This window comes from Lepidochelys kempii, chromosome 6 (assembly GCF_965140285.1).
Source record: "Lepidochelys kempii isolate rLepKem1 chromosome 6, rLepKem1.hap1, whole genome shotgun sequence".
NCBI lineage: Eukaryota > Metazoa > Chordata > Testudines > Cheloniidae > Lepidochelys > Lepidochelys kempii.
In genome coordinates this window covers 106427311-106446785 of record NC_136385.1, presented here as the reverse complement: position 1 = coordinate 106446785, position 19475 = coordinate 106427311, and the positions used below count along the sequence as shown (strand labels likewise).

The window sequence follows — 19475 nt, the reverse complement described above, 5'->3', positions numbered from 1 at the left end:
TTGTGACAGTAGTGTGTGTAGTCCTCGATGCGCCTGTAATTGCTTTGTAAGGTCACCATGTCTTTCTCAAAAGCGGTGTATGAAAAAGGTATAAAGAGAAAACAGCCTGCTCTGTTAAGTGCATGGTTCCAACACTTATGCTGCTTTTAAAGTAATACACAGCTCTTGGATGTGCACAACGCTGGATTAAAATAACTGAGTTTGAAAGGCAAGGCCCTTCAGAGTCAGACAACCTACCTGCTGTGTGTAGGGCCTTATGATGTTTGGAAGTAGGTTACCACAAACCTCATTTACTTCACCCTGTAATGCCCTGCCCATTGCAGAGGAGACTCTAGCTGGAATAAAATCTTTCTCCCTCTTAACTCAGCTTCTCCTTCTGCTTGTTCCCAGGATGAAGTCCTAACCCTGCGTGTGTATGACATAGCAATCTGTTGCGTTGGAAAGGAGCTGGGGGGGGGGGGTGTGTGATCACACACACGCTGCGGGATTGAGGAGGAGGAGATGGGCAGGGACGAGGCAGAGAAGCCATGCTTACCCGACAAACGGATTTTGCTGTTCGTCAGCCGAAAGTGCCAAGGCAATGCTGAAAGCGGGAGCTGGCTTTCTGATGTGAGTGTGACACAGTTGAAAGCTGCTCCCTCGCTCTGTGCCAGCCGCTCCGGAGGCTAGCGCTGAACGCCTGTGCACCGCACAGAGCTTGCCCGTTGCATAAGCCCCCCGACGAGGTTACATAACGGGCTGCCGCTGTCTGCGCGGCTCCGTGCCCCCCGGGTTACAAGCGTGGCACGGGGAGGGGGTGCTGGCTGCTGGGCTGAGCTGCTGGCTGCCGCGGCGTCCCCTGGAGTGGGCGGGGGACCCGCGGGCCGGAAGGAATGTTTGCAACACAGCTGGAGAAGATCCAGAGTAGCAGCCGGCGGCTGCCGCCACCCAGCCCGGGCATCGGCGCTGCTGGGCAGGGCACCGCTCGCCATTGCTCTCGCCTCCCTGGCTTGCATGTGGCGGGGACGGGCGGTGTCAGGCCGGTCGGGGACAGGACAGAGGCGGGGAGGGAGCCCGTGAAGGAGGGGCCTCCGCAAACGCCCTTCAAACCCTGCAGGCGCCACTGCAGCAGCCGGCTGCTCCCGGATTCCTCCTGCAGAGGCTCGTCCCAAGCAGCCCCCCGCCACCCATGCCCCTGCTGGGTAAGTGACCCCTTTCGGGCTGTGGGGAAGGGGGAACGCAAGCACGGCGGGGTACCCTGGAGTTGGGCAGAGCTCTGCTCTTCTGCATGTCACTTTCGCATTCGCCGCTGCTGCTGCTGAACGCCTTGGGGCCGCGAGCCCTCCAGGTCCCAGCCCTGTGGCCAGGCCACGGCAGGCAGGATCCGCGTGCTGACAAGTGGAGAGGAGAGATTGGCACGTTGTGTCGTCCCCCCCCCCGCCCCTTCTGCTGGAGAAACTTTTTCTGGGCAGCGTAGGGAGCCGCGCTTTATGAGTGCTGGGAGGGAGGGGGAGTGCTGCATCCCCTGGCTTGAAGTAGTAATAACAACCCAAATACATGGTTTCCGCCTTCCGCCCCCCCCTCCCCCCAATACAAATTGTTCCAGCATCACTGCAGGGCTTGGGGAAATGAGTGAGTCGCGCTCGACGTGAGAGGAGAAGCCACCAAGTTGGGTGGCAGCAGAGCTTAACTCTTTCCTGCCCCTGGCGTTTCCCTGGAACCAGCTGGTGCAGTGGTTCTCAGCCAGGGGTACTCAGAGGTCTTCCAGGGGGTACATCGACTCAGCTAGAGAGTTGCCTAGTTTTACAACAGGCTACATAAAAATCACTAGCGAAGTCGCTACAAACTAAAATTTCATTCAGAGGGTGACTTGTTTGTACTGCTCTGTGCGCTTTACACTGCAATGTAAGTTCAATATTTATTTTCCAGTTGAATTATTTGATAATTATATGGTAAAAATAAGACAGTAAGCCATTTTTCAGAGTACTGTGACACTTTTTGTAATTTTATGTCTGATTTTGTAAGCAAGTAGTTTTTAAGTGAGTTGCAACTTGGGGGTACACAACACAAATCAGACTCCTGAAAGGGGTACAGTAATCTGGAAAGGTTGAGGACCACTTAACTGGTGGGATTTGCCCTGCGCTTGAATCCTGGGGGTGCTAATATTATTCCTGAGGCTCCATTCAGTCTTTTATCTCGCACCCAGACTCTGTTGCGTTCAGCAGGTCCCTGTCAGTCAGCAGGAAGGAGGGGAGGGAGAGGAGTAGTGCAATGGCATTCTGGTATTGGACATGGACATAGTGTAGTATAATGTATTTATAGTTAACCCAAGCAGCCCTGCGGGTGGTGTGAGAGCTACTGTGGTACAGTCCTTAGTGGTAGTATTCATTTGAACATCCGCTCCCCCCTCCTCCCCAAACATGGGGTAGGGTCAGTATTCCCCCCCACCCCAATCTCCTGCTGGTAATAGCTCATCTTAAGTGATCACTCTCCTTACAATGTGTATGATAAACACCTATTTTTTCATGATCTGTGTGTATATAAATCTCCTCACTGTATTTTCTACTTTATGTATCCGATGAAGGGAGCTGTAGCTCACGAAAGCTTATGCTCAAATAAATTGGTTAGTCTCTAAGGTGCCACAAGTCCTCCTTTTCTTTTTGCAAATACAGACTAACACCGCTGCTACTCTGAAAGGGGTCAGTACAGTGAAACTGAGAACTATACTAGGCTAGCTGGGAGTTCCCTTTAAAAATTCCAATCTGTTTGGAGTTGCAACATGAGCACAAAATGAAAACATCTTTAATTGGTATTGCATAAACTGCAGAGACCTGAAACTGTTCAGGGGCCCGATCCTGCAAACAGTTCCACATATACAGGCCCCTTGTGACCAAGTAGAGCAGCAATGTCATTTCAGAAAAATTCGGTGGGGGTCAAAGTTGTATAGTATATAGAACCTTATATCTGATTATCTAGTCTGCAAAGTTCGGGGTGGGGGGAGAAGAAGTGGTGCATATAGACCAGTGGTGGGCAATCTGCGGCCCATCAGGGTAATCCACTGGCGGGCTGCGAGACAGTGTTTACATTAACCATCTGCAGGCATGGCCGCCCGGAGCTCCCAGTGGGCGCGGTTCGCTGTTCATGGCCAATGGGACCTATGGGCGGCCGTGCCTGCTGATGGTTGTGTAAACCCTGATGGGCCGCTTGTGGGCCGCAGGTTGCCCACCACTAATACAGACCTATGAAAAATGTGGGGGGAGTAGAAAACGAAGTGGTGGGGGCTGCTTTCTCACCCCATAGCAAATGGTGTCCTTGAAGTGGAGCACTGAGTATTCTGCACCACGGGAAGGGTTTGTGTGGCTCTCTGTGCAGGATCAGGCTCTGTGTTTGTGATAGAACTGCAAGCCCAGATTCCATCACCCTTAATTCTTCTTCACTAGGCAGTTTTCTATGTCTGGCTCTGTTGGATGAAAATGTAAAAACGAAGTCCTGTCTGGTAGACATTGTGGATGTTAACACTATGGGAGGTGGTGTGGCCTAGTGGATAGAGCTGGGAGACCTAGGTTCTAGTCTCAGCTCTGTCACTGGTTTGCTTGGAGACCTTGGGCAAGTCACCTCATGTCTCTGTGCCTCATCTGTAAAATGGGGATAATGATTGTGACCTTTGTAAAGCACTGTGAGACCTACCAATGAAGAGTGCTACGTAGGAGGTAGGTATTATTACTCAGTGTTCAGACAGTCATGACGGTGAGTGCAATATAAATAACTACATAGACATCAAAGACTCCGTGGCACTTTTGTAGGTGCCTGGTCAAACTGCCCCCTGCCTCCACAGTTGTATAAAGTTATAATCCTGGGAGAACTCTTTAAGCGCTTAAAATCAGCGATCACCTTTTGCTATTGCTTTTATATTAAGGACACTGTGTAAATAAACGTAAAGTAACAATGGAATGAAAATGGGAGTTTGCCCTGGACACTTTGGTGAGGTTTAATGATAGTGTCCCATTTTGTGCTCTGATAGAATGAAATCTCATTTAAAATGAAAGATGTGGCCGGGGGCTGGGGGAAGAGGGGAAGGCAGACAGTGTTAACATCTGCAGTTTGGTCCTTTACAACTTGGAATCAAGAGTCTAAATCTCTGACATCAATGTGTAATTTCCTCTTTATTAGCTGATTACATTGTGAACAAGCCTTGACTCGTAGCCCTCAAGGGTTAATGTAAAAGGCACATTTCCCTGTGTGTAATTACTTGGCCACCATGGCTCATCTAAGGCCACATAGCAAGGCTGTGTAATTACAACTTGGCACACAGTACTCCAGTGTTGTAGATGTGTTGCTGGCATACTCTGTTCAGGGAATCCTGCCCACGCTGTTCGACTGACGGTTGCAGGGGCCAGTAAAAATGAAGAATAAATAATCATTGTTCCAGAAGGGGAGTTGCTTCCACCAAAGGGGCAGGGAAGGGAAACTCGTTTGAAATTGTCAGTTGGTTGAGTGACTGGGGCAAAGGAACCACAGAGACAATTAAAATGTGTTCCCTGTTGTTTGGCGTCAGCTCCATAAGGCCCACCCTATATCACCATGCTCTCCTTTGCTATCTATTGTACTCCAACAACAGACGTTGTTTTGGGGGGTTGTAGTTGTACAAAGCTATGGAACAACAGTCCACAAAATCAATGTGTCAGAAATGGAACCTCTCATCTTTCCGGCTGTGCTCCCTCCTGATCCTCCCCCTCTTATCTCTGTCCCATTTGGCAACTGCACTGTCCACCTTGTGGCGCAGGTTCACAGTCTTGTGTGCCATCTTCCACTCTTCTCTCCTGATGTCCAAACTCTCGTTAAATACAGTTGCTTACCATTGCTAGCAACTTCCCTTTGGCCCCCATCCTCACTGCCAACATCCTTATAGCCATCTCCTTTATATTCTCCCTACTTACCTATCCTACCTCCAGTCTGTTCAACAGGCTCTAGCGCAGGGGTTCTCAAACTTCATTGCACTGCGACCGCTTCTGACAACAAAAATTACTACATGACCCTAGGAGGGGGAACTGAAGCCTGAGCTCTCCCCCTCGCCCCCCAGGTGTGTGTGTGTGTGTGGTGGGGAACTAAAACTTGAACCCTACCACCCTGGCCGGAGGGGCCATAGCCAAAGCCTAAGGGCTTCAGCTCCAGGCAGGGAGCCTGTAACCTGAGCTCTGCTGCCCAGTGCTGAAGCTTTGGCTTTGTCCACGGGCAGTGGGGTTCAGGCTTCAGCTTCTTCCCCGGGCGGTGAGGCTTGGGCTTTGGCTTCAGCCCCTGGCCCCAGCAAGTCTATCACCAGCCCTGGCGACCCCATTAAAACGGTGTCACGACCCACTTTGGGGTCCTGACCCACAGTTTGATCATCATCATCATGTTCGTATTACTCCTCTGGTGTTTAGGGCAGTGACGAAGCTCCTCCACTCCTGTCTGTTTCTGGCAAGTCTTTCAGTGGTTCCCCAGCTGTACCCCAGGTTTTTCAGCTCGACTTCCACAGCTCTTCGCCATATTGTTTTCGGGCGGCCTTGTTTTCGCTTGCCTTCAGGTGTCCATCTTATTGCTACTCTGGTGGTGGAATCAGTTTCCATCCAAAGCACATGACCGATCCATCTCCAGCCCCTCCTGGCAATGATGGTGCTCAGATCCTCCACTGTGTCAATAGATCTTGGTTTGAGATTGTTCTGGGCCAAAAGATACGGAGGATTTTTCTGAGGCAAGTTGTATGGAATGAAGATAGCTTGGACATGTCATACTTTCTCATTCCCTAGCATTCTGCACTATAAAGTAGCGTTGAAAGTACGCAGCAGTGATAAATCTTGAGTTTAGTTTTGGTGTTTTATTTTGATGATTTTCAGACTGTATTTAAGTTCCTGAAGGTGTTCCTGGCTTTATTGATTTTGTTCCGGATATCCTGGCTTGTTCCAACAGCCTGGCTGATGGTGCTGCCCAAGTATGTGAATATTTCTACATTGGTGAGAACATAATCCTCTATCCGTACTGGTGATGATGAGGCAATATTAAAGGTCATGATATCTGTCTTATTGCGATTGATTTTCAGTCCAATTTGCTGTCCGAATGCGTTGAGTCGAGTTGTTTTTTCTTGTATATGGTGTTGGGTATGTGATAGGAGAGCAACATCATCTGCAAAGTCCCGGTCTTCAAGGGATGAGAAGAGTGTCCATTTAATGCCTCTTGGCATGTCTTCTGTTGTACGCTACATTACCCAGTCGATGGCAATGTTGAAGAAGATTGGAGATATGACACACCCCTGACGTACTCCTGTTTTTACTTCAAAACTGAGCTCACTGTGATCAACACTTCATGTAAAGTTGAAATAGAAGCTTTTGATTACATTGATTATATGGAAAGGAATTCCATATGCCCGCAGAATGCGCCATAGGCTGGTCCTGTGAATGCTATCAAACGCCTTCTCAAAGTCTATGAAATTTATGTAGAGTTGCCGTTGCCAGTCTAAGCACTGTTCTGTTCTGTTTTGTAGAGTGAAGATCTGGTCTGTGCATCCACACTCTTTCTGAAAACCAGCTTGCTCTTTTCTGAGAACGCTATCAACTGCCTTTGATATATGGTGGACTATGATCTTACACAATACTTTGCTTGGCACAGATAGAAGTCACGAAAGCCTATGCTCAAATAAATTAGTTAGTCTCTAAGGTCCCACAAGTCCTCCTTTTCTTTTTGCGAATACAAACTAACATGGCTGCTACTCTGAAACCTGTCAAAACCTGTCTTCTGCTCTTGCAGCTCTGAGCATATATCCCCCAACGTCTTCCTTAAGATTCTTCCCTAGCTCCCTGTTTTCTCCAGCATTCAATTGAGAATCCGTGCTCTCACTTCCAAGACTCTACACATCCGTGCTGTAAAGGGGGAAAACACAAAGCTGCAGCATTGAATCAGTTTCCCCTATCCCCTTGTTTTCTGTTGACTCCCCTGTTCCCAAATGCCTGTTTTCTGTTTATGATTTCTGTCTGCATTAGGTCTTCTTTCAGCAAAATTTTACTCATGCAAGTAGCCCTTAGTCACATGAGTAATTCCATTGAAGTCTGTTGAAATTATTCACATATGTAAGGGTTACTCAAATGAGTAAGGGTTGCAGGATTTTCTTTAAGGCGGGGCTGTCTTCTCATGTGCCTGTAAATCATCAAGTCCCCCATATGGTGCTAAATAAATAATGAAAAAATAATACAAATAGCACCACTTTCCAGTTAGAGCCATTTGCTGTTACTTCTTGGGACATTACTTCTCGCTCCTTGTCTGTTGCAAGCTGTTCGAAAATCTTTGTACATAGTGATTCTTTGTTGGTTAAGGAATGTAAAAAAGAAATAATAAACGGTATTAGTTGTTTTTCAGTGTTTTTTGAAAGGGTCTCAAAACTGTGGGTAGTGGCTGTGCACAAATGCAGAGTCTCTTGTTGCCAAGGCTGTGAGCCAACTGGGTCTCAAGGGAAAATGTAACCACTTACCCATAGCAACTTGATCTCTACAGAAAGCCTAACTCTGAGTGAGTCACATGAACATTATTGCTTACGAACGATTTACAATGAAGCAAACTCTGTGAAAGCTGATAGTCCTTCTGTGAAAATACGTAACGATACTCTCCTCTTTAGATCATTGCTCTCCTCTAATCCTGTGCTCCCACATTCTTCATGGACCCAATCCTGAGAAGTGCTGAGTGCTCTCAGCTCCTGTTAGTCAGCATTTGGTACCTTACAGGGTCAGGCTCTGTGCTCCTCTGCTCCCATCTTCTCCTCCTCCACCTCTTCCTTCCAGGTCTGTGCTCCTGCTGCTCTCCTCTTGGAGCAGTCTCCCACAACCCACATGCTGAGTTCTCTCCCTCTCCTTTAGATCCTTCCTGAAAGGCTACTCCTTTTGAACAGCCTTCCTTTGCATGACCTTTGTGACCTGATCTCACTGACAACGTCTTTGACCCTTACGTCCAACGTCTTTGACCCTTATGTCCAAACCATTGCCTGGTACATCACATAGGTCTTTTACAGTGTTAGCTCCTCTGGGCAAGACTCTTGTCTTCTGTGTCCTGTCAAGTGCTTGACTGTACAGCACAATGAGGCCCTGAGCTCTGTTGGGGTCTTTAGTGAGACAGTTTTTCTCTTTGTTAAGGCTGTTGTGTTCGATATATTTATGGGCTGTTCTTTGTTTATGTGTATGTTGTAAATTTTAATTTATGGGAGGGGAGCACTGGATAGATGCCTGTAAATATGTTTTAAAAAATTAATAAAATAATTAGTACAAAAAATTAGTAATAAAAAACTATGGGGCTGTCAGCTTTGACAATGTTCCCTTTAACTGGGAGAAGGAGCAAACTGTGGTTTGTTGCAAAAATATTTAGAACAGTTACTGTTGTGATGCAGACCAGCAGCAGGTTGGGAATAGTAATGGTATTCAAAAGCTGTTAGCCTCTGATGGCTGGTTGGTGGTTTATGTGAAAGAAATACCATGGTCTCATCCAGTTCCCATTAGACAGATTACAAAAATCACTGTCCTTATTAGCATCTGCATTGGCAGCCCAGGCATAGAGACCAAAATGTATTTGGCCACAGATATTGAGTTACCCTCTTATATCTAGAAGTAGTTCCTCCAGCACTGAGACACTTTGGGGAGTAGCTTGCTTGGGTAGTGCCCATACTGTACCTGGAAGACTCCATTTTCCAAGTCTTTCCAGTCCAGCACTTTCATAAGCACTGAATTCACTAAATAATTATGACCTCAATTATCTCAATGTGCACAGCAAAGTGTGCATGCAGAAACATACAGGAAAAGGGCAGCGCTACATGTTTGCAACTAGTTGCTTAAAAGCCACATATGGTGGTCTGTGCAGAGGTGGTAATTGGAGACCATTGGAATGTACCAGGGCCACCCATGATTATAGAGTAATTGACTGTAATGTGTGCCAGGGCCAAGCAGGACCTTGGCAGCCAGGGTGTGAAGGTGGCATGCAGTGCTTCACCTTTTCCCTCCACCAGTCTTGGGTCCTGTGCCAAGTGTAGCCCGAAATCAGAGCCAGGAGATTTAAAAATAAAACTATATTTTGTGAAAGGGGGATAGACATTCTGAGCAACAAATATTTCTGCACTTTCCAGTATTCGAGTGAGTCTGAAAGTCTTGTTCATATTGCAGGTGGGTAAATGAAGAGAAACATTTCCACAGCGAATACTCACTAGATGTTGGATATCTCTGTGGTAAAAATTGGGTCTGTGCATTCAGACTGTAGGCTCTGAATGACAGTGCTCAAAAGCATCTTGAAATGGTTGGTTGGCAGATCCAATACTGGATCAACATTAGCAGTGACAAATCATTGGCTTTTTAATTCTTAGGCCTTGGGTACACTAAAAAGGTTTGCCAATATAGCTATACTGGCAAACCTTTCTCGTGGAGATGCAGTTTATATTGGTTCTCCAAATAAAATAAGCTTTTTGGACTTTTTTTCTGGTATAACTGTGTCTACACTCGGGCTTTTGCTGGTATAACCTAGGCCAGTTGGGATGTGTTTGGGGTTTGGTTTTTTTTCATACTTCTAACTGACATAGCTATGCCTGCAAAATTTTAAATGTAAACCAGGCCTTACCTTATTATGATGGCATACTTGATAGGCGGACATTAATGCTAAAATAAATCTTTCTGAGGTCCAATTACATCTCAGCTTTCTCGAGCCTGATATAGTTGTGTTTCTATTTGACTTAATATCAAGTAGATGTTCATGACCAGCTTCCTTTTGTGAATACAGATCAGCTCCTGTAACATCTAAATAGTTCTGCCCTCAATTAATTGTGGATTCCATTAAATTGCCTGTATAAAATAGTTGTACGTAGTGTTATTGTAGCCATGTTGGTCCCAAGATATTAGAGAGACAGCATGGGTAAGGTAATATCTTTTATTGGACCAACTTCTGGTCCCTTGAACTACTTATGCTAAACAATCTGTTACATTTAGCTGTGACATTCTCATTAAGTTTCCCAGACCTGGAGAAGAGATCTATGTAAGCTCGAAAGCTTGTCTCAGGCCTGGTCTACACTACAGAGTTAGGTCAATGACCCAATGATGTAAGTGTCTACACTAAAATTTTGCTCCCACCGATGGAACTGCCCCGCTACACAGACTTAATAATGCCACCTCCACGAGAGACATAGAATCAATATCAATGTAGTTAGGTTGACACAGTATCAGTGTAGACACTGTGTTGTTTACATCGACTGTTACTGTCTTTCAGAAGCCATGCCGCAATGCTCCACACTGACAGTAAATCGGCACAAGTGCTTCTGATGAGGATGCACACTGCTGACACAAGGAGCAAAGTGTAGACACATACAAGCAATGTAATTACTGCGGCTGCTATATGCCAACGTAAGTTCAGTCGACTTAATTTTGTAGTGTAGACATGCCCTCTCTCATCAACAGAAGTTGGTCCAATAAAAGACATAAAATAGGTGAAGCAACATGGGGGCTCGGTTGGGGCCCCTTTAAGACTCAGCCCAATATTGACTAACAATAGGCCCAAATCCAAGAGCCAGACACCCTTGAACTTTGGGAAAGCTTGGGTCTGCAGCTAAATTTTGTGGCTCAGGCCCATGTCTGATATTGACATGTTTCATCTGGAGATTAGAGATTCTAGATATGGTCCAACAAGATGTAGCATTATTAACCCCAGATGTTCAAAAGCCAATAATGAAATTATTGAAATAATGAAATTAAAAGCCGTGATATTAAAAAAAAAGTTCTTTTTATTTGCTTTCAGGGGTTTCCCTTTGGGGTACAAGCTCTTCTCTGTAACCAAGTGGGTTAGAAATGTACTTTTTCTTTTAAAATGAAAGAGAAGATTCTCACATAATCGCTCATCCACAGGAGCTGAGGTTTTAAATAGAGCATCAAATGAGTTGAGAACGCTGCAAGATGTTAGCTTTCAGCTGTACAAAGCCAGTGCAAACAATAAATACACCAGATTTGTTAATCATTGTGCTCGGCTGTGGTTGACTTATGGATTTAGTAAGGTGGGGCGAGCCATTGCTATTTATGTTTTGTGCCTGCACTATTCACTGACAACCAAGACTCTTGTCACAACGTCAGATTAAACTGAGTTACTCCCAGGATAACAGCCTTTATTACAATGAAATGATTCATTGGGATGACAGCTGCAGAACTTTTAACTTCTGCTGAATTAAGGAGCCCTGCCTCACTTAATGACAGGAGCCTCTTATCCAGCCCAGTCTGCATAATGTAAACATAGAAGCTGGGACTGGTTGTAAGGGAGGGTCATGCTGTGATGTGATGTGATGTGTGTGTGTGTGTGCGTGTGCCTTCAGTTAATAAACAATCTTCGATGGCCTGGGCTTTCTGTGTTGAAATAAATTTGGGCCTACATCTTAATGGCACTGCAAGAAAAAAAAGCCATGATTTCTCAACAAGGCACAGCCCCATCTGGTGCTCTTTAGGCTGTTTGTTATTAGACTACTTAATTCCTTGTGGTTTTGATGTTTTATTTATATATCACCATTGGTGTCCATCCTACTTTACAGCCAATAGGAGACCAGGGGCTTAATACAAAATGCATTGAACTCCACAGCACTCTTTCTTTTGACTTCACTGGGCTTTGGATCAGGTGTCAGGCCCTAACCCTAGGCCTCATCCAAATTGCACAGATAACATACTGGGAAAAGTGGAAAGGAAGGGAGACGGGAAACAAGGCTTTATGGGAGAAGAATCAGGCCCATGAATGTTTCAACATCCTTGGGAGGTAGGTAAATATAATTATATCTCTATTACAGTTGAGGAAACAAAGGCACATGGGGACCAAGTGACTTACCTAAGTGCCACAGTGATTGAGTGACAGAGTCAGGAATAGAACTGCTGGTCCAGAGTCCAAGCTCCCAGTCCTGTGTCCTACTACTAAACACATTCCCTCCCATTTATTACTTTGGTGCAATGGTGTCTTGTGGTTTCCTTGAATGTCATGCTTCATGGTTCTAAATGGCAGAAGACTCAGGACAACATTAACTCTGAGAGAACAAGAGCCTTCTTGAAAATCCTTTTATTTATCTAATAAATATTGACCTGATTCTACACTTGTTTGTTTAAGTAAAATTCCCATTGAAGTTTTGGGAGTTTTTCCTGAGCAAGCAGTATATTGTTTGCAGTGTTGTAACTGTGTTGGTCCAAGGATATGAGAGAGACAAGGTGGGGGATGTAATATTATTGGTCCCATATCCTCACCCACCTTGTTTATAAGGAGTATATTGTCAACTTCTATTGTGAAGTGAAGCAACCTTGAAACAATTTATAGGTGGGCGATTGTTAAGGGAGGAAGGATGGCCATGTGTTAAGGCACTGGCCTGGGGTCAAGGAGAGCTGGATTCATATTTCAAGCTCTGCCACAGACTAATACCTGATGTGTTTTGAGTTTGGCACCCTAAATCACAGGTCACTGTTGGAAACCGTGGCCTGAATTTCCTTTGTGCCTCTCTCTAAAATGAAGGTGCTCATCCTTTCCTAATGGACAAGGGTGTTGTGAGGCACGATCCATTTGTGAATGTGGGACACTGAGATAATATGATGATAAGCACGGTAGAGAAGCCTGTAAGAAAGTAAATAAGCTAGCACATGGGCTGGAATAACAGCAGCAAGAAGAAGATTAAATTGTGACTAAAGAGCTAGGGTAATTTTTAAATTGTAATGTAGCCTCTGTTTGTTATGTGATTTAAGGAATCAGACACCAGGTTTTTTTACTGTTATAATAATGAAGCAATTTTAGGAGAAAAGAGGGTATTGTGTTTTAGACTAAAAAACAATTTTACAGAACTAATCAGCATTTTATAATGCCAACACATGCACTGAACCTTTGGATGTCTGCAGCTAAGATATCTACATTAGGCATCCATTGGGGACTGGATGGCTTGGCAGATTGCTAATAATGGGGTATAGAGCCTTTCACCTCTGGGTGATTGGCTTGAATCCAGACTGGGTCAGCAGTGACTGAAAGCCGTTTCCATCTGATGACTGTGTGGGGACTTATGTGAAATGAGTTGGTCTCAGTCCAGTTCCCAATGGACTCCTATATACACTGTAACCAAAATCCTATTGACAGTCTCAGCAGAGAGGCAAAGGGCAGAATATGTTTGGAGAGTGACTTATCCTGTTGTCCTTTCAAGACAATTTAATGGCAGGGCAGTGTGAGGAAATTTGCCCATGCCATACATATTCTGTGGATGAACAGAAGAAACCAACCTCTGGAGCTGTCAGATCAGTGACTTCCCTGAGCAATAAATTCTCTGTAATTGTAGGTTTCAGAGTAGCAGCCATGATTGTCTGATTCCGCAAAAAGAAAAGGAGGACTTTTTTTCCACTGAATGCTTCCGATGAAGTGAGCTGTAGCTCACGAAGGCTTATGCTCAAATAAATTTGTTAGTCTTGAAGGTGCCACAAGTCCTCCTTTTCTTTCTGTAATTGTAGTGACTGACTTTCCTTAATGCAACCATTCTCATTGCATGGCTGCACTTCAGTCTCTGTGGTAGTGGCTACATTTCTGGTAGACAGCAGTGCTTGACAAATGTAGATGATGTTTCTTATGTAAATCAGCAAGAATCTTCTATAGTTCAGGTAGTAAATACAAGGGGTTTGGCATTTGGTTTGTAGGTAAAATATGTAGCACATCAGGCTGACTCAGTAAATGTATCAGAGGCTTCATTCTTAGTTTCAATCTCCTGCTCAGAAGGAAAGAACTCAAGGAGAACTATAATTGTTGACTTGTAAGCCTGTAGAAATCATGGGTGATATCCTGGCCCTATGGAAGTCAGTGGCCAAACTCCTGTTGTTTTCAGTGGTGCCAGGATTTCACCCCATACTTTCAGAGTAGAGGTCAAGAGAGCTCTATTAATTTTTGTGCTGAGGGCATAAAAAGTGCTTCACATACAGGTGATGTAGGGCGCTGTTGTGTAGAGAGGATCCTCAGCCTTACATGCTCCAGAATGAAAGAAATAGATGTGGATTTAGCATCAACGCTTTAAATCCCATTCTGCTTTAGAACACCCACTTTGTCCGCAAGAGAGACATTTTTTAAAGACACTTTCAGTGCAGAATTAACTCCTTTTCCTATCTTTCCAGGTTGCAACAATGGCTTGTGAATCTGGCTAGCAAAACATGGGAAACTTGCTTCTCTAAAAGCCTTGAAGATTGAAGGCAAAGTGCCCAAGATCAGTCTGATACTTGAAAATTATTATTTATTATGCTAGCGTCAAAAGGTTCTAGTCAGGCAGGGTGGGAGCCCCATTGTGATGATAGGCAAAGTGCAAAGCATACAAAGATGTGGTCCCTGCCGCGGGAAGCATATAATCTAATTTAAGACTAGAATCAACAAGTTCATAGTTAGTGAGATAAAACACATGAGGGAAAAGAGAATGAGGGTAATGGTAATAAGACCACCTCTTAACAGAGGTTAATTATCTGCTCAAGGCAGAGCTCTGAAATTCCTTATGCCAGGCAGCCCCCTTGTCTGCTTTTCTTAGGAGTACCTTGGCACTTTCTCCCATGCCACCCCTTATGCTTATGGAAGATACTTCTCATCCCAATTTGCAAAGCCACCATCATCTCTTTGAAATCCCCCCTTAAAATCTTCCTTTCCACTGGGCCTTGGTTATGTTGGTGGCCACTTGGGACAAATGAGATGTCACGGTCACTAAAAGACACAAACACCCTTCCCTTCAGTGTTGCCTGGTCTTCCTATCCTAACTGTCTGTTTATTCACCTGCTGTGTACTGTGAGAATCCTAGATTTTGTGAGCTCTCTGGGCCAGGGACTGTCTCTGTTCTTTTTCTGTACAGAGCCTGGTATAATGGCGCCCTGATGCCTGACTGGGAACCTTACTGCAGTAGTAATAGTAGTAATTAATAGCTGAATGATTAAATATAAATATGTAAATTACTAAATATCAGCAGATCCCACTGTTTTAAACAGGGATGGGTTGACTTTAAAGCTGGCTGCTGTTGTTGGGTACTTGACTTGTCACTTGTCAGTGCTTGAGTGACGCCCTTCCCCCACCCAGTAATACTGATAGTGGATTCCTTCAGCCCTTTAGAAGAAAGTCCTTTGACATCAATCCGTTGATCAGCGTTTACACCATACTCATCACTGTGGTGTCTAGTAGCCCTGCACCTTTAGATATTGCTGAATGGTCACTTAAGCCATATTTTTGTCCTGCGAAACAACCATTTCTACAGAGTCAGAAGTATTCTCTCCCCAACAGGGGGTTTCTAGGTCTTTGACAGAGCTCTGAAGAAATTTTATCCTGCTTTGTACCCTACAATTCTTGTGGCCCTGATGTGTCACAGCCACTTTGTGGCCCAGGAGAACTAGACTAAACTGTTTTAGGAACACATCAACCTTGTCCCCTGAGTACTGGAGGTCAAGTAACATGAGATCTCTTGTCCCCCCTGGGAGCCCATAGACTGGGAATCAAACCCATGCAGCAGTTCAGAGTTGCAGATTATTACCTTGCAACTAAGCCAGTCTGCCCAGGGCATCATTTAAGTATGGTAGATTAAACAGTGAGCCAAAATAATCCTTTAAGTAACTCCATTGGCTTCAGTGTTTAATGACCTGTGTTTCCTTTGCAGCATGTGGACTTTGGGCTTATTTGAAAACATCTAACCAGTTTTATTTATAGGAATACTTGAATTCATGTTTGAACACAGAACTGTCTAGATTCAAAAGTTACCATTTACAGTGCTGCTTTTCACCCAGCTGAAACACTGATGGGTTTGAAAATGCTAGCAAAGAAAAAAAAATCCTGCTCAAACCTTCATTTAACCAAAGCCTGAAAACAGCTTCCTTCAAACCAAAGGGATGGGAACTTTATTAACTGAGAAGTCAGGCCTTGGGGGCACATACAGAAAGTGAAGCATTATTATGAAATCTCAATATCCGTTTACGATCAGCTTTGGGACTGAGATGAACTGTGCTCATAAATGGTAATTTATCGGTGCTGGGCTTTGCCTTAGTGGCTGCTGAGCTCCTTGAGTCTAGGATAGTCATCAACAGAGGCTGCTTCTTATTGTAAGGGAGTATCTCCCCTGTAGAACCAGCTGCACAATGTTACTGTTATTTATTTTTATCACCATAGTGCTTCATTGCCCTAGCCATAGACATTGTGCTAGGTGCTGTGCAAACACCACAAAGACAGTCCATGCCCAAAGCACTTATGATCTAAGTAAATGTGTATTTCAGCCTTACATAGCTGCCCCAGCTTGCTTCCTTCCTAGGGAGTACATTCTTAGCCCAGATGCTATAGGGCTGGAGTAAATCCCACAGCCACTGTGGATTTACTCCCAGCAAGGGAGAGCGGACAGGACAGTGAGGAGGCTCACCTATGAACTCTGCCCCTGAGGCAGCTTGGTAGTCCCAAGGTCTGAAGCTGGTTTCTTTTTAGACAGATGGGCTTGCTCCTCAGCACAGCAAGAAAGTTTCATTCATTTCTGTCTGCGTACAGCCCTGTGCTAAGAGAGCTTCTGTCATGGTAGGGAGTGTGTAATCATCATCTTGATAGTAAGAGGGATCTTAATTCACTTTCAGAATACCAAATAGATCATTTTCCTTTTTGGAACATAGAAGCAGTAAACTCCTAAGATGCTTCTCTTTGATGTTCACACCTTCCTGTCCCTAGTTTGCTTTTTCAAGCTGTGGCCAAATTCTGCCCCGAGCTATACTCTCAGTTGCCTACACTGGGGTTGCACAGTTGTAGCTGAAAGGAGAATTTGGTCCTTAGCTTCTAGCTTAGCTCTTTATCTGTTTCTTTAGCTATCAGTCTCTGGGGGGGTGTAGCAGGGCTCTGCAGGGCCTCTTGGTTCCTGCCCCTGCTGTGCTGACAAAGTCACTCGGGGAACCTGGAGTTCAGTAACCACTGGTGCCATTTATTTATGGGTTGGGCTCCCACCACCTTTTCACCATACACAGCGTGGGTGCTAGTGACTGGCCCCTGGCAGGATGAGGAAGAGCTATAGCTTCCTCCTGGCTTCCTTCCTCCCAGCCTTTTATATAAAGCCAGGCTAATTGCTCTGGCAGCTGTCTCCCATTCACCAATTAGGCACAGGTTTCAGAGTAGCAGCCCTGTTAGTCTGTATCTGCAAAAACAAAAGGAGGACTTGTGGCACCTTAGAGACTAACCAATTTATTTGAGCATAAGTTTTCGTGAAAGCTTATGCTCAAATAAATTGGTTAGCCTCTAAGGTGCCACAATTAGGCACAGGTTTTCTCTAGCCAGCTCCAATTTACTTCCCTTAATGGGAGCTGGTGTGACAGAGGGCTAAGTCAGCAGTTCTTACCCAGCACTCTGTCATAGGGGGTCTTCTGGGGGCTAAGTTAGTACACAGTTTCTCTTCCAGCTGACTTCTTCTGTTCGGATTTTGAGTCTTTACAGTGTTCTTCTTTTCTCCCTGCTTTGCTTTTATATTTCCTGGACCTAATGCTCCACTCACTTAAATGGATGTGAGCCAGGAGTATCTTCCCTTAGTCAATGAACGTACATGGGTGTAACACTGATGTGAGAGGAGAATCAGACCTGACCGTTTCCTCTTCTCCATCCCCATGTTTGCTCTACCTTTCCAGTCATTGTTTCATCTTTACATTCATCTTAATCCTAGAAATCATGTCTAGTAGAGTACAAATTAAGATGACATGGGTCAGGTTCTGCTTTCATTTACACTAGTCCAAATCCACAAAGATTCCGTTGGCTTCAGTGGAGTTACTCTGCATTTACACTGGTGTGAGGGAGAGTGCAACCTGGCTGTGCCTAGGAGCAGATAAACTGGATTCAGCATGCTCCGATGGTGGAAGTGTAAACTACAACCAGTGTAGCAGTGGCGCCATCCTGCCAGTTTGACTTGCTAGCAAACCTAACAGTAACAGTGGCTCAAGACATCAGAACTGAGTTGGGAAAACATTGCATTTTATTTTCCAAAGGTTCCAGAAAGTCAGGAGATAGACAACGCCTAATGAGTTTGAGCATCAGAAAAGTGTGATGCATGAAACACAGGTCCCGTTTGGGAAATCCCTGGCTAAACAGCAATACCGCTGGTGTTGACTGAAGAAGTTGGCTAAATTCTGCCCTCTGTTCCTGGGATTGTAGAGCTGTAACCGAGGCACAGTCGGCTAATATGTCAATCAGATTCTTCTCAGAAGTACAGGGAAGAAAAATCGACTGCCAGGAAAGTGCAGAAGAAACAGAAAAATACTTAAGACAGGCAAACAAAAGTTACGTCTGGGTCCAAGATTATATCAGTGATTTCTGAAATCTCAGCTCTAATTTGTACCCCTGCTGCACTTTTGCTTCTTACTGTTTTTAGTACAGGGTATTATATGGTAATTCCTGTTCTACAAACATCTGTCAGACATAATAATTTCAAACATTAATCCCTAAAGGAGTTAACCAGCTAGTTAGTTGGTGACCTGAACTCTAGAGAGTTTCTTGGGGATTATCTCTATTTAAATCTTATTCACCTTTTAAACAGTGGCATCATGCTGTGTGCTGTCCTTTCTTTGGTCAGATTGATCTCTAGTGTGGCTTCTTGTCTCCCATCCATGCCCATTTAGTAAAGGGAAATCCTGTTCTCTCACGATCATGATGAAAAAGGAACCCATCTCTTTTTCTTCTTACTCAGGTGTCCTAATTTATTTCACCATGCTGCACTGATGTCACAACTCCTAACAAGGAAAGTCCTTAGGCTGGGTTGTGATTAGGGCACTGGAAACCAATGGGGAATGGTGGTGAAATCAGAACAAAATTTCCCTAGGATTCAGTCAGAGATTTTTGTAGGATATTTTTGTTATCCACATGATCCTTCTACATTTACCACTTGATACTAACATAAGACACAAAAGAGAGTCATTAAAAATATTAATGAGTTGGTGCCAGCCTCCAGCAGCAGGGCTGAGAGTTGCAGATGAGAAGCAGCCAGCAGGAGTCAATAGGCTGTGCTGCTGAACAGCCAGGAGAGGCTGTGATTCAGGAAGGCATGACATAGCAACACTACAGACCTAGAACAGTAGCTGGGACTGAAATTACTGGGGATTGAGTTTTAAAACCTAGGACAATCCTGGCCAAATCGGGACTCCTGGAAGCCATGGATAATTTTCCTTAGGTTTGCAATGCAGTCTGACCTTAAAGTCACAAGATCTTTATAATTCCAGATGGACAGAACTAAGGGATGGGTTTGTTTCTGCAAAATGAAAACCAGAAGTTCAGATCCAGATCCCGTTTGATCTGAGATCTCCTAAAGATGTATAAATAGTTCTGGCTTTGACACACCTCTTCTACTGACCTTCATGTAGGTGATATGCAGGCAAACCTTACAACTTTCTTTCTAGATTAGATTTCCTGGAACGTTGTTAGTGTATTTCACAAGGAAAATGTCAATGAAATAGTGTAACTCACTAGCTTTTTCCAATTTAACACACAATACACCT

General features: G+C 44.7%; 1 protein-coding gene across 10 annotated transcripts in view; it reads left to right on the top strand.

Moving 5' to 3' along the window:
- The first annotated feature begins 468 nt into the window (after positions 1-468).
- The window catches only part of SYNE3 (spectrin repeat containing nuclear envelope family member 3), a 96356-nt gene continuing 77349 nt past the window's right edge, over positions 469-19475 (top strand). The window contains exon 1 of one of the 10 annotated variants that reach the window (XM_073349571.2): positions 469-609. In XM_073349571.2, coding sequence (XP_073205672.1) covers positions 502-609 — 108 coding nt within the window. In that variant the 5' untranslated portion in view covers positions 469-501. Of the gene's footprint in view, positions 610-725; positions 1182-19475 lie in introns of those variants that run through there. The other 9 variants (XM_073349569.2, XM_073349570.2, XM_073349567.2 and 6 more) reach the window with 9 other exon arrangements.